Source organism: Phyllobates terribilis, unplaced genomic scaffold (genome assembly GCF_046119375.1).
Source record: "Phyllobates terribilis strain yellow unplaced genomic scaffold, ASM4611937v1 Scaffold_1__5_contigs__length_1240528914, whole genome shotgun sequence".
NCBI classification, from domain to species: Eukaryota; Metazoa; Chordata; class Amphibia; order Anura; family Dendrobatidae; genus Phyllobates; species Phyllobates terribilis.
The window spans coordinates 974,322,137-974,342,243 of NW_027362761.1; the positions used below are offsets into that span (position 1 = coordinate 974,322,137).

The 20,107-nt window shown below is 40.0% G+C and overlaps 1 protein-coding gene across 4 annotated transcripts in view; it reads right to left on the minus strand.

Moving 5' to 3' along the window:
- Window positions 1–3,098: 3,098 nt before the first annotated feature.
- The window catches only part of STOX2 (storkhead box 2), a 288,464-nt gene continuing 271,455 nt past the window's right edge, over window positions 3,099–20,107 (minus strand). For all 4 annotated transcript variants that reach the window (XM_073642787.1, XM_073642793.1, XM_073642804.1 and 1 more), the window contains exon 4: window positions 3,099–9,109. In XM_073642787.1, the coding sequence (XP_073498888.1) occupies window positions 8,911–9,109 (199 nt within the window). In that variant the 3' untranslated portion in view covers window positions 3,099–8,910. The remainder of the gene's footprint in view (window positions 9,110–20,107) is intronic.

The window sequence follows — 20,107 nt, forward strand, 5'->3', positions numbered from 1 at the left end:
TTGGGTCCATCCTCAATTTGAAAGGGAATCCGTCAGCAGGTTTTGCTATTTAATCTGAGGGCATGATGTAGGGGCTGAGACCCAGATTTCAATGACGTGTCACTTACTAGGCTGTGTGCTGTTGTTACAATACTATCAGTGTTTTATCAATAGGAGATTATTGCTGCCCGCATGCCTCCTAGTCCAACCACACCCCGGCACTGATTAGTAGTTTACTGTCAATACACAATGTACATAGAAAGCTGCTAATCAGTGGTGTGGGTGTAATTAGCCTTCTGAGCACTACTACATCTACAGCAGAGAAAACTTTGGTTGTATCACAACTGCTGCACCCAGTAAACTAAGTGATACATCACTGGAAACAGGGTCTATTTCTCTTAGACACACCCCCGGAAGAAAGCACAGCGCCAAAACGCGCGTAGTGGCGACGGCACCATAAGATTGATACCTACAAGTGAGTAATGTGAGGTTATCTACATGTAGTTTAGGTGTAGGATGATTTTTCCTTACTTCTATATATACTATTGCACTGTGCATTTTGCAGCACCTCACATGGTCCAGACTGATGATTTGCCTAGTGACTTGGTTTGAACAAGCTTTACAAAGATTTTTTTCTTTTTTTATTTTCCATCTCTCATTGTCTGACCTGTACTATTGTAATTTATGCTCATTTGGGTATCTATTATGGTGCATCTCTCTTTTTGGCTCATTATTGATACTTACTGCCATTTCTTAAACATTATGTTTTTTGTCTGATTTTAAATATTACTAATAAAAATTTTTTGTATTTTTTGGATATTGTTCGGTTTACGTCTTTTTTTCTATTTTGATATATTTCTCTTAGATGAGGTAGCAATAACCTGCTGACAAATTCCCTTTAACATTGGCTTACCCTTTGCAGTGTTATTAAACAGAAAAAAATTAAACAGGCAGCCCAACAACTTTGGTTTTTATCCCTGTGGCCGCATTTGATAGTCCTCTTCCTTCTGGAAGTGAGCGTGATAAGGCAATCTCACTACTGCCACCTGCAGGAATTTACCCAGTAATGTCCAATACTTTAAAGCAGGACTTCTTAAATGGTGAGGTAGATTTCAATGGTGAGGTGAGGCTGGGGAAATAATTTGGATAAACGTTGTATTACATTGATCTCTCCTGCTGCATTTCTCTGATGGAAATTATAAAATAATTGACTCATTTTGTGCATATGTTAATGTCTTACTGGCTTTAAGGGAAAAAAATGAGCAATATTTGTAATTTTATAACAGAACATAACCAAAAATTAGGTTTGGGCATTATTAGCTTCTGGTTGATGATACTCTAGAAGTAAAAGCTTAAGATGATCTGCTTTAAAGTGAACCTGTCATGTAAAATAACATTATTAACCTGCAGATATGGTGTTAATCTGCAGGTCAATAAAGTTCTGACACAGTGTGGCCATTGGCACTGAAAGCCCCACTGCCGGGAGTAAGTGAACTTTATTGTAACTGAGCCCCTAGCACTGATTAACAGCCGGCTCTAATGCTGAGCTGCTGTCAGTCAGGGCCGGGGGCGCTTTTATGGCCACCGCTCTCTATACATCACTCTATACACAGAGCGGTGACTGAAAACGTGCCGGTGGGCCCCTATGACTGGAAGCCAAACGCTGCTGGGGAGAATAAAGTTAATTTCCTCCCGGCAGCAGGGCTCTCAGTGCCAGCGCCACATGGTGTCAGAATGCTATTAACCTGCAGAATAACGCCATATCTGCAGGTTAATAGCGTTATTTTACATGACAGGTTGTCTTTAAGGAGTGTTCAAATGTGACTATTACAAGCCAAACCCCAGACACGCATGTGCACACTGCTCTGTTTGGGGCTCGTTGCTTCTTGTGAGTACAGCGTATGGTTTTGCTTGGCCATGTGGTCTTCAGAGAGTATGGGATTCTCTAGTCCCGTTAGATCCGGGAAGCAATGATGGTGCACACTCCATACAGAGCTGCAGAATATATTGGCACTGCATAAATAATGGCTAAAAATACGAGATGTCAATAATTCTAACATTACAAAAAAGACACCTTACGTAGGAGGTCACTCTGGCCTGACTCTCTGCAGCACAAAAAGTCTGTTGGCTTAAACCATATAACCAAAATGTTATTTAATATTTTAGAAAGTAACACAATCCAAAAAAAAAAAAAAAAAATTGGATATTTCACACAACACTACAGAACCAACATGGACACAATATTGACATAGAAAGGGACTTTTGAATATAAGTTTACAAAAAAAATCCCTGTGAACTTTTTTCCTTTTAAGTTATTATGCTAAGCATGACAGGTAAAACATCCTTTACAATATGATACACCGACACAATAAAAACCATGATACAAATGTGCTGTTAGAAATCAGTAACGTCAGGGAAGACATCTCATGAACTGTATTCTCTTTTATATGAAATTCTATACAATATAAACAGAACATCCATATTAGGATGACCTTTACAGCAACCAGAGACCGAGAATTAGATTTTTTTTTATTATTTTTTTTCAGTGCAAACACATTTATACAAGGCAGTCTTGGCTGCAATTTTTTTTTAAACATACAGTAAAGTCCTCCTTGTATGTATTGACTTTATTCCCCTAATGCAATAGTCACATTCAGTCACTGACTTGAAGAAAGTATGACTTCTTTCAGTTTAAATCTCATCTATAAACAACGTCATAGTGGAGTCAACTCATCGGTAGTATTGAAAGATCTGGCTTTGTTCATCATAGGAAAGTCAGGCTGGCAAATGTATGACGGAGGTCACTGGCCCCTGAAAACTTGCAATGGCCAAGTGACAACAGGAAGAAAACTTCAGCTGTAACGGAAAGTGTTGGTGAATGTTCCAACCATGATGAAACAAAAAAAAAACAAAAAAAACACAGGATTATTTGCCCTTAATTTACAATATACATTTCTTAATAAAAAACCCAAAATGTAGTCTTAGTGGAAAGAAACCATGGTCGTGAAAAATGATGATTCATTCTACAAAAAAGTTGATGTATCATGGAGTTTTCCATATGATTCGAATGTTTTTGTACAGTATACTTTAACATTGCTGCCGTTTTAAAAGTTGTGGAGGTAGTTGTATGTAAAAACAGGAAAAAAAAAAAGAAAAAGAAAAAAAAACAACGAAAAACACATTAGCAAACAAACACAACATGTACTGTAGCAACAATAAGAAGAATCAAGTGTGCAAAAAGCCATTAGATTTAGTTTGATCTTTTGAGGCTGCACGTAGGGCATTCGCTGAATTGGAACGCCTCAAACTCCAAAATAAAATCTAATACCAGTAGACAGTACTTGGATTTTTGGAACATTGTAACCTGCTTGCTATTATCTATACACAGGCCGTCGTAGAAAAGTTTTGATCTCTAGATCCTAATACTGCATAATGTTATTTGGGATTTCACTTGGGTAAGTCAAAGGATGTAACAGGTTATTATAAAATAGCCGTTTCATTATTGCCATATTGTCTCGACTTCTAGTACTGGGTACATTTAAAATGCTTATTTTGAGACATTTGAAAAAAACCATTCAAAAATCTTGTCTGCCAAAAATTATAATGATGGACTTGTTAAAAAACCATAGTATTCAGTCTACCAAAAGTAGTAACCTAGCACCCATTTAAAGGGGAGGATCACTTCTAACACTTAAGGTCTATTACACTGGGCATGTAGATTGTTATAGGCTTCCTATAATAGCACATTGGTACTCTGTCCATAAGTCAGACTTCGGGAACTGTTGCTGAGGACATGGTCAGGTTTGCTGATATAGCCACGTCAGGACATGTAGCTCTCATGACAACCAGCGTGTATAGACATCAATGTGCGCCGCTGGTCCTAAGGGCTGCATACACAGATCAGGTAGCAAAAACAAACAGCCGTGTCCTCAGGTGCCCTTCTCTGAGTTCTACACTTTGAAGTTTTACCATGGGGAAAAGCTTAACACTTCAGGAGCCCAGCCTAATGGACCATAAGTGTTAAAAGCAAACTTCTCCTTTTCAGATATTTGAAATAAACACAAAAAATGGATTATACAGGATATAGGTGAGCAGTGAACACAATGTCATTTCTTCTGCTGTGTGGTCAACTTAAAGTGTATCTGTGATCTAAAGAATAAAAAAAAAAAAAGAAAAAGCTAATATTTAGCGTGCCGACTCAATATTCACATTGCCAGTTCAGTACGACTGCTGTCATCAAAGAGCCTCGCGACACAAAATGGCTTTCTCCATTGTAGGTGACAGATACACTTTAAAAGTAAAAATGAGTCATAACCATCAAGGTAGTAATATGGACTACATATGCTCTTTTGTAGATGAAGCTGTATATCAGTGCAGCAAAAACGCAAGCCCTTTCTAAGAGCAAAGATTTTACTGTACTCAGACACAATCCTTCATCTCTTTACCTTGAGACACGGATGAAATGTTGAGAAGCTTTTTTTCTTGTTGGTAAAGATCTACAGAATCAGTCCTCTTTGTTCTAGATACACAGCACCACTTACAAGTATTTAGAAAAACAGAAAAGTGGGGACACTTGAAGGTATCTTTATGGAGATTGTGGAGTTCTAGAACATAGCCGAACATCAATGGTCATGACCTGAATAGTATCCACGTTGTCAATGTGTGCTTCAAGGTTGAGTTATACAATAAAATCTTTTATTATTTTTGGGTAAGATAACCTGAAGGGTGTATCAGGCTGGCATGACTGTAGGTGGGCAGCTATGTTTTAGAACTCTACTAGTATAAATTAATTTCCACACCATTCAACCTGAAAAGATTTCTTCATCAAGTTTCCAATATCGAAGCATTGTGTAATCCTATTCAGAGAATGATAAATTCACATTCACCCTGATTTTGCACATTTTTCTCCACTTGTAAAAATGTAATGTGAAACAAAACACAAATCTTTTCTTTTGTTCTCATCACAAATTTCTTAAAGGATAAGCAATATTGTGTGTGATAAGAAAAAGCCCAAATGTTCAAACATACGTAATGCTTTGTTCTAATGATCACCGTCACAAATCATATTATGTTTGAGAAGCCTAATTTAGGCATTACAATCAAATCCACATAATAAAAATGATATCCTCCCGTTTGAAAGAAATCATGTTACTAGGCTATGCTCGCCTTTGTTTCTTATGAATACACTTAAAGAAGAACAGAAATGATAAAATATAGCAAAAGCAAAAATAGAAGAAAAAAATGATTTCAATCAACTAGTTCTTGGGCTCATGAGGTTTTCAAGTTAAATAAAAATTGATTTATGCAAACTGACTTGACATTGCAGAGAATAAAATATAAAGGTCTTTAGTTTCCTAATGATATTTGTTCCTATTAAAGGGGATGTTTACTGTTGGCCACTTACATCTGCATAGTAGTAGATAAACTAAAAGGTTGTCCTAGGATACATATTATCAGGTTCTTTCGTACATGTAAGGGGAATATAGGTAAAAAGAAGTTAAAGGGATTTTTCACATTTAATTATTTTAGTACACCAGTTTCTTATGTCTAAAAACAATAAAATTAGCCTTACTTACCACCTAAACCTCAGTGCTGCCTCTCCGCTCCTACCCCCGTTTTTGTTGACAAGCTGGAATGGTAACCTCATAACTACAGCATATGATTGCTGCAACTAATCTAGCGCCATGGCATGACAGCTGAGTGCAGTAATTGGCAGCAGCGGTCATGTGCTGTAATCATGACGTCACCGTTGCATCTGGTCAACCAAGACCGGGGTCAGCAGCGGAGAGTACAAGTAGCAAGGAAGGATATATTTTATTGTTTATAGCTAGTGTAAGTCTGTGCACTAAAAAAGAATGTAAATGCTGAAAACCCTTTTAAAGAGTTTGCAAATAGTTAATTCCCTATTAATGGTATTAAGGTATCCGTTTAAGAAGCACATTGTATGGCCATGTAGACTACTTTTGTTTATGTGGGTGGACACAACTAAAGCTGGAGAACCACTTTACTGCAGGGCTCCATTTGGTAGAAAAAGCAACCAAAAAAAATTTAGCTTCAGAATTTTTAGACCTAGGACCTAAAGGGCCATTTTTGTTCCCTGGGACCCTGCTTTAAAGCCACTAAATTGGTGTTACACATTCAGATCACTATAATGTATTGGCTTGTACATCCCCATTTACAATTTTTGCAACAAAATTCTACACTAAGAGCAAGTTCAAGATTTCCACTCTGGATTTTATCTTGCAACTAAATTTTCTTGTCTTAAGTGTGGATTTTATCAGTGGATTTATCATGGATTTCACACAATGTATTGCAAAGGAAAAAATCTGCTGTGAAAAATCACAGCATAAATTGACATGCCGTGAGTTTGAAATCTGCACCGCAACTATATTTCATTTGTGGATTTTATTAGGATTTCTACAAATTTGGGAAAATCTCATCCACTTTGTTGCTATTGTACCATGGATTTTAAACCAGCAAATCTGGGTGAAAAATTTGCAGCAAATTCCCCATGTGTGATTATACCCTAGAGAGGTTTTGCAGATGTACCGAATGCCAACATGGGACTTGCTTATGCAGGGATGCAGGGATTACCAATATAGCACAATGGGGCAGATTTATTTTTGTAATAATTCTCTGTTGAAATATTTGAAAGTATCCAAAACTTTGGACCACAATGCTGTGCAGTGAATGCCACATTGTACCTTTTAACCTTGTCTTAATACTGTACAGAGGAAAGGAAATGACAACTTCTCCCAACACTAAATTGGCTGTCACTTTTTTTGCTCTCAGTGGTAAAACTATGCCGTAAAATACAAGTTAGTTTTGTGGTTGGATATGTACCAGTCAAATAAAACTACAGTGATCTGATGGCACAAGTTTACAAAGCCAATTTTTATTTAAAAGGGTTGTCTGGCCTTAGGCCAAAAGTCTGCAGCCACTCTATGCATACTTCCGGGCACATTCCAACTGGGCATATTCAGCCTCGCTCAATACACTTGCATTGAATGAGGCCGCGTTCATCTAGTCGGCATGTGAGCGCATGTATGCAAATCATATACTTGCAGTCATGCGCCCGCCGCACCCGGGGATGGAAAATACTCACAGCGCGGTGCGTGCACAATGTGAGGATTCTGAAGCTCAAGACCGGACAACCCTTTTAAGGTCATGTTTCGCACAATTCCTGCCCAAAATGACAATGGCTCCATTCTGCTGCCATTTTATTGTTACTACTGAGATTTCTGGCACCGAGGAACCTTTCTCATGGGATTTTAAAGCAGCAGCGCTGGGTGTACAGAATTGAAATATGGAGAATGTATTGTTCTAAGCTCATACCTTGTGATCAGATAGATATATCCAAGCCTATAAAACATGGCTAAACACTAATGGCTTCCTAGTCCGTGGAGCAGCATTGTAGTGGCCAACATGGTTAAAAATAGAGAGGGCGTAATAGGAAATTCTTTACCAAGAAAGGCAGTGAATCCTGATGACAGATCCTAGTAACCTCCTGATGGGAATGGAGCTCTGCAGGGCATGCTTAGAGGTGTGATGGGCCTTGTGGATGAATTTGAGACGTCAATGTAAGGTTGAATGGTTTGGGTTGATTTTCAAAGCTAGTTTTTATTTCCTCATGCAAAAGGTGTATGGAAGTCATCCTACACTCTCAGCAACTGAGATTCTAAGGGATAGTCAGAATTAGAAAACGGGCACTTATGTCGATCTTGTGCATTGGCTGGTGATTTTGGATGTCCCTCTGCAAAGTCATCCATACATCCAGAATGACCCATTGAGGGTTTCTTCTATAGCACTAGGTGTGTTTATCGCAATCACTGGTAGCTTATATATTCATTGCTTCTAAAAACTAGGTTTGATAATCTGACTATTCATTTATTTTTGTACTATGGGTATAAATGATCATGGAATTCAATGTCAATATCCTCATTTAAAGCCTTAGCTGTAGCACCAAGAGCCAATGTCCTATCCCCCGACATGGATGGAACAATTATGCTTGCCTTCCATGTAATACCTCGTCATACTTTGCTGAGAAGTTCCCTTTTTATTTATACTGTTTTGATGAGTAGGTTTTTGCTTGAGTTTTGATAATACTGTATTTTAACTAGTGTAATATTATAGAGATGAGTAACACAACCGTCATTCTGTATAATGCATGCAGGTCCCTGAACAACACATCCAGTACGTTTTATATTTATATGTGATTGCACAATGATGTGGATGTAGATAGTCAGAAGATTAAAAAAAAGCACAGATGTAGCAATTCTTATTGCAGTGTGATATGGTGTAATATTTTGGTTCTTTACATTGGCTGAACATAATGGGCACTAAGTAGGAATATATATATATATATATACTGTATATACGTTTAAAATTAGGTTTGTATTATTTGTGTGTTGGTAAAAATAAATATTTTTTTTCTCTCTTTTTATAACACAGAACTGAACAAAAACTGTTCTGCAAATTTACAAAGGTGTGTTTTCTACCGAGCACCGCTGCTTTAAAGGAAGTATTCTGCTGTATGCCGCACAGCGTCCAAAAATAATAAAAACTAAAGTAGTTATTACAGTGTTTAGACTCTCGAATGTGCTCTGTTACATTTACATGAAGAATAATGTGCATATTAACTTCTATCATTTTTCACTTTCTGCTGAGCTCTACGTTATGGAAAGGAACGATGGTAAGAAAGAAACAACAAAACCAAAATAATAATAACAATAATAATAATAACAATACAAAAAAAAAAGTTGGAATTCTGTTCTTGTTGTCGCCCCCTGGGCTTATTAGCAGCACAGTTTTAGAAAGACACAAAAACTGTGGATGTGAGGCTTGCTTGTAAAGAGATGTAAACATCGGTCCCAGTGTAGTAAACTTTGCTGTAGAGGATGAGACAGAACAAGATTTGAGGCTGAGCGGCTATCAAACACTAGTTACAGAAGCTTGCAAACAGTTAGCGGGCTTCTGTAGTTTATCAGCATCCGTTGTTGTGGTTTCTGCAGCAGATGTTCGGAAGTTAAAAGCTGGACCAGCACCAGCGTGGGCAGGACTGAGAGCTGGGTTCTGCCGTCTATTACTTTCAACAATACTTGACGTATTGGAAGCCAGGCTTTCACGTGTACTGGGGAGAGAAGAACATCAGCTGTAAGACATGTAATAAATAACTTATACATTGAGCATTAATCTTTAACTTCCTTTAGACAAGTAAATAACGGATTTTGTGAAGCATAACAATTTACACAAAGTGTTCATGTCAGATAAAAGAAGCAATACTCAATGCTCTGATCTGTCACTGCTCAAGGTCCACAGCTGCCCGGTCTCTTGCTGGTCTACAGCAATTATATCCTATCACAAGGACATGTGACCGCTGCAGCCAATCACTGGCTGCAGTGGTTGAGGTAGTGATTGGGTGCAGGAGTCACGTGCCCATGACAGGATGCTATAGTTGCAGCAATAAGTAAAGATTGGCTGGGTGCCGAACAGCATGGGAACAGGAACAGCAGCAAATTGGTGAATTTTGTTTACTTTTGTTTTTTTATACCATTCTATGCATGCTATAAAACCTTTCCCTCCCAAGAAAACCCCTCATCAGAAGATGATCTCCAAGACTGTGAACGCTACGCATTTAGCAGTTTCCTTTGGCCATAGATTGTGAACTGAAGAACAAAGATTTAGGCAATGTTAACTTGCCATGTACCACAGTACACTCAGTTGCGCACGTCAAATTAAGGTGCAACACGTATGTAACATATTAAAGGGATTGTCCACTACTAGGACAACCCCTTCTCATTCCACATGTATGCCCCCGTTAAAATAAAAACACTTATACTCACCTCCGATGCCAACACTGTTCCAGTGGTGTCGAAGGTTATTGGAGCTCACGTGAGCCCTGTGCCCAATCAGTGCCAAATTCACTGTCTCCACCTACGAATGTACAACTAATCAAGAGGAAATTTGAGAGCAGTCGCAGCCCTGACTTCCTTTTGATTACTTATACGTCCGAAGGCGAGGACAGTGAAGTAGTCACTTAATGGGTGCAGGGCTCACGTTACGGAACAATCTCATGTGAGCCCCACGAACGTGAGTGCCGACACCGCTGGAACAGCGCCGGCACTAGAGGTAAATGTAAGTGTTTTTATCTTAACGGGGGCAAACATTCAGATTGAGAAGGGGTTGACCAGCATTTTTTTTACTCCCTTTGTTAGGTATCATGTATGGGTAATTCATGTGTAATTGTGTAATTCATTTAGTCACATACTGACCGGTAGCCATCTTCACCCGTTTTTAGCCCAGTTCCGGTACCACGTGACTGCAGTTCTGCCAAATCACACAGTGGTTGCTGTGTGAAGCGGAGGTCACTTTTTAAAATCATCTCAATGAAAGTCTATGAGAATTCAGAATGAAGCTACGGAGTCCCAGATTTCTATAGAGAAAAGTGACTTCCAAAATACTCAGCGATCCAGTGGCCTACAAAAGTTATGTGGTGCTGAAGTGACCAAAACGGGGCTGAAAGATGACAGTTAACTATGTAACTACATGTATTACACTCACATATGTGATCCCTTAGAAAAGGGATTGAATAAAAAAGTCTGGAGTGGTGCTTTAAGTTAAAGTTTGAGCTGAGGCATTTTCCTTGATGCGGTCACAGGTCATGTACAACCTTCAGAGCTATATTCTGACATGTCAGTCAAAAGAGAGTGTAAGGTTAAAATACTGTGCAAAAACATGTAGGTATGAAAGCGACCAGAGAGAAAACATCACCTTGTTGTACAAAGCACCGGCTTAGAATTCAACTCTGGGCGTACCAGGAAAATAAAATGTTGGGTGCTACAGAAAGCCTACCGTTTTGGACATATGTATAGTATAATGACACCTGTTACAGTAAATGAACATTTTGTTGAACAAGACTAATTCAGACGTTCATAATTCATTGAAGTAAAACATGAAATTTAATATTTAATTCCCGAAACTCAGAGGTATGGAATGATATCCTCACTGCAAGGATATTGCTGTCTTTTCCAACACTAGCCTTTACATATTATTTATTAGTCTGAACAGAAGGAATATACATCACAATTTGCCACGGATCTCTCCGACAGTCCGTTTCCATGTACCCCATCCCCTTTCCATGTACCCCAGTATGGCACGTTTACCCTGTTCTATGTGTTATACAGAACCTCCATGCAGCTCCTCTGGGAGAACAACCTGAAGCCAGGCACTAAATAAGCGTAACTGTGAATTGTTCTGTTCTGTTCAGCATTGGGGTCACAAATCTGCCAACAACCACCCCGTATCTTCGGATTCAGCAAGAACTCATACCCAACAAAACAATATACTGTACAAACACTGTATAAATGTATCAACCCTCACACCTCTTCTTGAATTTCGTTAAAGAGGACTTATCACTAAAAGTTGTATTATATACTTTAAAAGCAGATGTATTAAAGGGGTATTCCCATCTCCAAGATCCTATCCCAATATGTAGTAGGTATAATAATATTAGCAAAAACCTCTAATTAGAAATGCAGTATGGTTGTTCTGATTTTCTATGTCGCTTACCTCATGTGCAGTGCATGGAGTGGTAGAGGTATCGATGGCTATGACTAGTGTTGAACAAATTTGTTCGGCATTTCAAATTCGTGTTCCGGCTTGTTTGCGCCAAAAAATCGGCTCCGCCCACGAACATTCCCGATTTTTTGGCGCGAACAAGCCAGAACCCCGAACACGAATTTGAAATTCCGAACAAATTTGCTCAACACTAATTATGACCACTAACAACTGTCACTATGTGAGTGGTTGTAACCATTGATACCTAAGCTACTGCAATGCCCTGCACATGGGGTAAGCGACATAAGAAGAACTATACTACATTTCTAATTGGAGGTATTTGCTAATAATATTATTACTACACTTATTACATATTGGGATAGGATCTTATGGCACAAGTCTATTATGCAAATGAGCCAATTTCAGCCAAAGTCACTTCCAAGAAATAACCATATTCCTCTGTTCTGCTGACATCACTGTCCCATGAGATATTCCCAATTTTTAAATATTCCTTGCACTAAGAGCCATTTATCAGTCATAGTCACAGCGTCGGCCATTGACTGACTGCTACGCTGCTTATGAGTGCTCATCGCTGGACTGTTAGAGGGATTCCCTACTATTCCAGCTTTGAGCTCTCATCAGCAGTGCAGCAGTCAATGTGCGCTCTAGCCGTCACTGTGAATGTGCTAATACTGTATACGCTGGCCGATTCTGATATTTACTGTAGGTATAAATGGCTCTTTGTGCAAGGAACATTGAAAATATGGGAATGACTCACTTTACAGAGGTTGTCCACTACTTTTACATTGATTGATGACCTGTCCTTAGAATAGGTATCAATGTTTGATCGGCCGGGGTCCGACACCCAGCACCCCCGCCGATCAGCTGTTATCGATGTCGGTGGCAGCCAGCCGGAAGTACTCACTTGCCGAGCTGCTCCATCTTCTGGTAGTGGCCACTGCAGGGTACTGCACATCGACCTCCTATTCAAATCAATAGGAGGCGGATGTGCAGTACCCTGCGGTGGTCACTACCAGAAGACGGAGCAGCTTGGCAAATGAGTACTTCCGGCCGGAGGCCGCCACCGGCACTGATAACAGTCAATCGGTTGGGGTGCCGGGTGTCGGACCCCGGTCAATCAGACATTGATACCTATCCTAAGGATAGGTCATCAATGTAGAAGTAGTGGACAACCTCTGTAAAGTGATGTTGGCAGAATAGAGAAACATGGGTATTTCCTGGCTGAATGTGTTTCATTTGCATAATAGGCTTGTGCCATGAAAAGGGATTTTTCTCAGTTTTTGTATATGCTAATGAATTTTATGTCATATCATATATTTTATTACATCAGTTTTTAAAATAAATAATACAATTTTAGTAATCGATCCTTTTTAAGGACTCTAATTTCTAACAACACAAATTCAATACAATATCGCAACACAACCACTAAGAGGCCATATTGTACATAGCATCAACATCTTATGACAGTATAGCAAAATCATGATTTTTTTTTCTTTAAAGCATCACTCCAGCATTTTTTTATTGCAGTTCTGGAGTGGTGCTTCTAAGCTAAGGTCCCTGCCCCCAGTCTTATACTTACCCTCCGCTGTCGTCACCTTCCATCACCACCACTCCTGTTTGTCTCCAGCAGTTTGTGACCTGCCGGATCGCACCAGTGTTTGCTGGCCAGAGGTCACTTTTCAGTGCGCGTCTATGAGAGTCTTGTTCCTGCTCTCATAGACTTCCATTAAGAGCTTGTGACCGTTACTTCTGACTTCCGACCAGCCAGAAGTTGCAGTCACAAGATGTTGCTGTGTGACTGGAGAGGCGCCTGGAAGAGCTGAAGACGATGGTGGGTAAGTATAAGACTAGGGTCAGGGACCTTAGATTAGAAGCACCACTCCAGTGCTGAAAAAACCCAAACAAAAAAAGGTAGAGTGGTGCTTTGAAGAGCTGACAATCTCAAACTACAAATTTCAGGATACTGTATATTGTTGCAAGCAGTGCAGCAAACTGTGATGCATACAGACTAGTTGCTAATCCTGTCTGTTTCCTGTCCTGCTAGTAGACATGAAGGCATTTACTTGCTATTAGATATCATCATGTGGTAACATTAGAGAACAATGCAACCAGTGTTCATAGAAGTATATAAGCATTAGTGCGGTGTATACGTGCACCGAGGCATACAGAAAAAGACAAAAACAATTGTGGTATGCTTCAACAACACAAGTATAATTTTTCGGACAGTCGTAAAATATTTTTTAATTAATATCTTTACAATTAAAAATATAAAGTTCTATATTTGGCCTATAAACAGCAAATTTCATGAAAACTTGATCTCTAAAAAATGGGAAGAGATCCATGCTTGATGCAGCATCTGATGGCAGACGTTACAACACTCGAGGTTCTGACAGGACAGGTCACAGAAGTCATTTTTACAGACATATCTCTTGCAACTGTCATGTATTAACTCAATGTGAATGATAAAATGACTTTTTACTATTCCTGACATTGATCCAATATGGCCTCAGTGCTCACCCATGTGCACAGTCCATTCTAAGAGCTTTTATGGTTGAGCGTTGAACATGACATCAGAAGCTTGCACGCTATTACATGGTGATACACAGACTTGGAAATTGAGCTGGCACGCATGTGGAGCTCAGGGAGAGCAAGCACCATTGTCTGCTCAGCGGCTGTGATCCCATCAATGCCCTTTCACACTCCTTTTCTAAAAATAGATCCTTCCATTTTAGAAGTTACATCTGTCAGTCACGACATTCCCAGACAGGCTACAAGAGGACAAATACAATAAATCTGCTCTACCTGTGTAAAGAGAATTTATGCCATGGGAAATAACAAATTCTGTCAAATTACATTTCAATCTGATTGCATTTTTGTATTCATATCTCGGGGAGTCAAAAAGATTTTGAAAGCTAGGATTGCATTCTCATATCTACGTCTGAATTCAGGAAACCTTGGCAACACTTTGTCCTAACCAGACACCCAACATTTGGCAATATAGAGCCATGTTGATATCTGGTGGTAGAGTAACACCCAGTGAAGAACAAAACTCAGCCAATATGTCTAAAAATGTGCTGATGGCTGATATGCATAGTCATAGTCATGCAACTAGAAAAAGTTCTTAATGCCTGGCTAATAATAATTAGAAAAAAAGTTTCTCAGAAGGTGCTCCATCCCAGGGAATACATGACAACCAGGGGCGTAACGACTGCGGTCGCAGAGGTCGTGACCGCGACTTGGGCCATGCGAGTGAAGGGCCCACTGATGCCAGAATAAACTTTAACTGGATGTGTGTCTTCAGAAGCACATTCAGCTAAAGTGTATTGCGGTGCAGAGACCCGTCGGGTCTGTGCGCTGAAATACACGCTGCCGGCTAATCAGAGGCCAGCAGCTGACATCAGCGTGCATATTTTGGCAGTTACGTCATGCGCTCCCGTCGCTTGCACGCTGAAGTCGGATGCAGGTTTCAGGAGAGGACGGAAGGTGAGTAGAATTTTTTTTTTTCCTATGAATTAAAGAAGAACGGCAGAACAGGGGACATATATACCAGGATGGGGGATATATATACCAGGATGGGAGATATGTATACCAGGATGGGGTCCAGGATAAGAGACTTACAGGTGCTTCTCGCTAAATTAGAATATCATCAAAAAGTTAATTTATTTCAGTTCTTCAGTTCAAAAAGTGAAACTCATATATTATATAGAGTCATTACAAACAGAGTGATCTATTTCAAGTCTTTATTTCTGTTAATGTTGATGATTATGGCTTACAGCCAAGGAAAGCACAAAAGTCATTATCTCAGTAAATTAGAATAATTAACAAAAAACACCTGCAAAGGCTTCCGAAGAGTTTAAAAAAGTCCCTTAGTCTGTTTCAGTAGGCTCCACAATCATGGGGAAGACTGCTGACTTGACAGATGTCCAGAAGGCAGTCATTGACACACTTCACAAGGAGGGTAAGCCACAATAGGTCATTGCTAAAGAAGCTGGCTGTTTACAGAGTGCTGTATCCAAGCATATTAATGGAAAGTTGAGTGGAAGGAAAAAGTGTGGTGGAAAAAGGTGCACAAGCAACCGGGATAACCCCAACCTTCAAAGGATTGTTAAGAAAAGGCCATTCAAAAATGTGGGGGCCATTCACAAGGAGTGGACTGCTGCTGGAGTCATTGCTTCAAGAGGTACCACACACAGACGTATCCAGGACATGGGCTACAAGTGTCACGTTCCTTGTGTCAAGCCACTCATGACCAATAGACAACGCCAGAAGCGTCTTACCTGGGCCAAGGAGAAAAAGACCGGGACTGTTGCTCAGTGGTCCAAAGTGTTGTTTTCAGATGAAAGTACATTTTGCATTTCATTTGGAAATCAAGGTCCCAGAGTCTGGAGGAAGAGTGGAGAGGCCACAATCCAAGCTGCTTGAGGTCTAGTGTGAAGTTTCCACAATCAGTGATGGTTTGGCGAGCCATGTCATCTGCTGGTGTAGGTTCACTGTGTTTTATCAAGACCAAAGTCAGCGCAGCCGTCTACCAGGAAATTTTAGAACACTTCATGCTTCCCTCTGTCGACAAGCTTTTTGGAGAAGGAAATTTCATTCTCCAGCAGGTCTTGGCACCTTTCCACACTGCCAAAAGTACCAATACCTGATTTAAAAACAACAGTATCACTGTGCTTGATTGGCCAGTAAACTCGCCTGACCTTAACCACATAGAGAATCTATGGGGTATTGTCAAGCGGAAGATTAGAGACACCAGACCCAACAATGCAGATGAGCTGAAGGCTGCTATCAAAGCAACCTGGGCTTCCATAACACCTCAGCAGTGCCACAGGCTGATCGCCTCCATGCCCCGCCGCATTGATGCATTAATTGATGCAAAAGGAGCCCTGACCAAGTATTGAGGGCATTTACTGAACACACATTTCAGTAGGACAACATTTCGGATTTTAAAAACATTTTTCAAGCTGTTGTTATAAAGTATTCTAATTTACTGAGATAATGACTTTTGTGTTTTCAATGGCTGTAAGCCATAATCATCAACATTAAGAGAAATAAACACTTGAAATAGATCATTCCATTATCATTGCGGAAAAATTGGAAGCACAACCATTTCTTGTGCGTAATCGTGGCAAAATCGCCGCCATTGACTTGCATTGAACAGCATAACATCCGCATGTATACATGTATGCATGCGGATGTTATGCGGTTCAATGTGCAGATGGTACCCGGGTCTGGAGAAGAGGAGACTCTCATCCGACCCGGGTACCATTAGTAAAAAAAGAATTAAAACGTAAAAAATAAAAAAAAACATTATACTTACCTATCCGGCGGCCCCCGGTCTCCTCTCCGGTGGCGTGCTCTGTCCTCGGCGTCCCACGGTGTTCTCAAAGGACCTGCAGTGACGTCATTTAGTCATGTGATGGTCACGCAACCGCTGACGTCGGCGGTCACGTGACCTGTCAGCTGCCGGACCCAGGGAGGTTAAGAAAAGAACAGTTTTTTTTTAAACAAGTATCAGTTGGGGGACAAGGGTTTTCTAAAATTTGCATCCAACCATAGGTGACACCACCATGGAGTTTGGAGTATGCACTTCCCATTTTTTGTGTGAATAATAAACATACTAACAGGTTAATAATTTCTGCAAGTGTTGTGCCTTATAGACAGTTCTGAAATGGTGATGTACATGTGGCCAATCATTGTTAAGTCAGTTTTTCACGTATGCATGATTACTGTTTTTTTCATACCTATGACAGTCTATGGGACTATGTCAGATTTTTTTTCTCGGACTGAGTGATCTGTGCAAAATCGCGGAGACATGTCTGATATTGATCTAAGTGTTGGATCAAAATTGAAAATAATTTGTCACTGAAAAAATCTGACAGCTTTCGGATGCCATTATTGTCCTGGCTGTTTTTCATTGATTTAGGCCACTGATTTTGCTCTCACTCGTACGAGTGATATCCGTGGTTTTCACATTTATAGCACTAGTACCTATGATATTCTATGGTGCTGTGCATGTGTCCGAGTGGTCCGCGGAAAATATAGAAGATATGTCCGACTTTGATCCGAGGGTAGATAAAAATCGGTAATGCAAGTCCATGGGATTGCAGTCCGGTTTTCACAGACAGTTAGAAAGGAGAAGGTGGACAAAAAAAATTTTTTTCTCCACGTATGAGAAAAAATGATAACACTCAGACCACATTCTGATCAAAGTCTGATCAGAAAGATCAGTGCCTTTTTCTCATACATAGAAAATACTAATGTCTGAATGAGCCCTGATAGGAGAAGCTGGGGAAACTTTTTTTTTTTCCACATCAGTGAAAAAAACTGATAAAAATCTGACGAAATTCTGATGATGGACCGAATACTCCAAATTGATTCACACCAACTCTAGTGATAACTGACATGCACTTGCTAGTGTTACTTTTTCCAAAACTCTGTACACGCCAGAATAGAATAATATCTATATCTTTGTAGTAAAAAGAGATTAGAAATATAAACAATAATTATTATTTGGCTATAGGTTTGAGTAAACCTGTAAGTAAAGTGGCGTAAAACACTTTGAAAAGTAGAAAAAATTTTGTGCAATGCAAAGCTGAGCAAAAATGTGGTGACTCTTGGCATTTTCTCAGCTGTGTGAAGCTAGGAAGGGGTTGTGGATGAAACAGGTTGGGGGAACAGTGATACGCCATCAAATTTATCAAAAGTGAAGGCATTTCTTACACTAGAAATGCTGGAGTAACATTTCTGGCTAGTTGCACGGAGGTGGACGCCACTGGGGAGGTGTGTAGAATTAATTAATTGTAGTGCGCCTCTTTATGAATTTGATGCCGCACTCCAGCGGGAGTTATCAGACCTCTAATATGGCCATACAGGTGATAGAAATGTAAATCTATACTTACCTGTATGTCCCATATTAGCGGTATGATTGCAGAGAAATGTCATTTTATAAAATCCATTTTCATATGCCACAGTGACTCCCCAGCGCCTGCGCACTAGCATATGAAAACCGATTTTATAAAAAGACATTTCTCTGCAATCATACCGCTAATATGGGACATACAGGTATGTATAGATTTACATTTCTATCACCTGTATGGCCATATTAGAGGTCGGATATCTCCCAGGAGGGTGACAGATTCCCTTTAAGTCTGGCAGGCACAACACCAGTATTAAAGGTATAGTTGGCAGCTCTAAGGCTAAGTGCCCACGATGCAGAAATGCTGCACATTTTTTCCATTTCTGCATGCGGGAAAAACTCATGTAAAATCCGCATGCCTTTTTCCTGCCAGGGAGAAGCGGGAAAAAATATGTAGCATTTCTGCATCGTGGGCACTTAGCCTAAATCTGACTTTGAGTCGGCATTTTGTGACTGTAATCCCCCAACATTCCCCAAAGGATGTACTGTAGAAGAGCGCTCACTTTGAGGAGGCTGACAAGCTCGGGGGAGCTCTATGGAGAAATATATGCATTCAATATAATACTTGCATACCAGATTTTTGGTAATAACAAGGATGGTCACAGCTAAAAAAGAATGTCATCTATGAGGCAAGGCTGACAGACTGAGGGCGGTCACTTGTTGCTACACTAACAGTATGTCCGGGACAAACGTGCTCTTCTTCCCTTACTACTAAAATGGGCGCTGCAGGTGCATAGAGTAATACGAGCTCCAATGCAAACAGTTTGTGTGTAACATTGTGATTAATGTAGTACGTATAATTTTATAAGTATTTAATATGTGGATGACTCAAGTGTACTTTGATAAGGATGTAATGTGTACTCTAATGTGTATAGGGACAGTATAAGGATGGAAAATTAGGACATAGATATAGTACTACAATAAAGTGTTAGACATAGATAGGAATGGGAAGTGCAGTGGAGGGCACAATAGAACCAGGAAATAGCTATAGCATAGGAACAGTAAGGCTGTGTGCACACGTTGCAGATTTGATGCGTTTTTGTCTCGTTTTTTTCTGCCTGGATTTGTGAAGCAAAACCTGATGCCAGCAAAGTGAATGAGAAACCTGAAGTGTCATGCACACGTTGAGTATTTTTGACTTGCAGATTTGGTGCAGAAAATAATCTGCAGCATGTCAATTCTCTGTGCGTTTTGCCTGCGTTTTTCACCCATTGAATGCACTGAAAAACACGCAAGCAAAAATGCAACGTTTTTGAGGCTGCGTTTTCCTGCCAAGAGATGCAGAAACGTTGCAGAAATTTCTGCAATCAAATACTCAACGTGTGCACATACCCTTAAAGTGTTAGGGAGCTGCCCCAATTTGGGAGGGGCAGGCTTGGATAAAATAGAGGACACTTCCTGCTTTAGGGAGATGAGGAGATAAGTTAGAGACAGAGTGTGAGATTAGATGGAAAGGAAGACTAGGCCAGTGGGCTTTTGGGAGAAGCATGCGGACGGCAGCCACTAACATCAGTGGTCCTTTCTAGGACATTAGGGGCCTACAGCCTGAATTAGGTACAGAAGCGAGTGCCGTATTCATCTTCCAGAAGAGGAAGCCGGATGGGGAAATCGTGTCAGAGAAGTGGGACGGAAAAA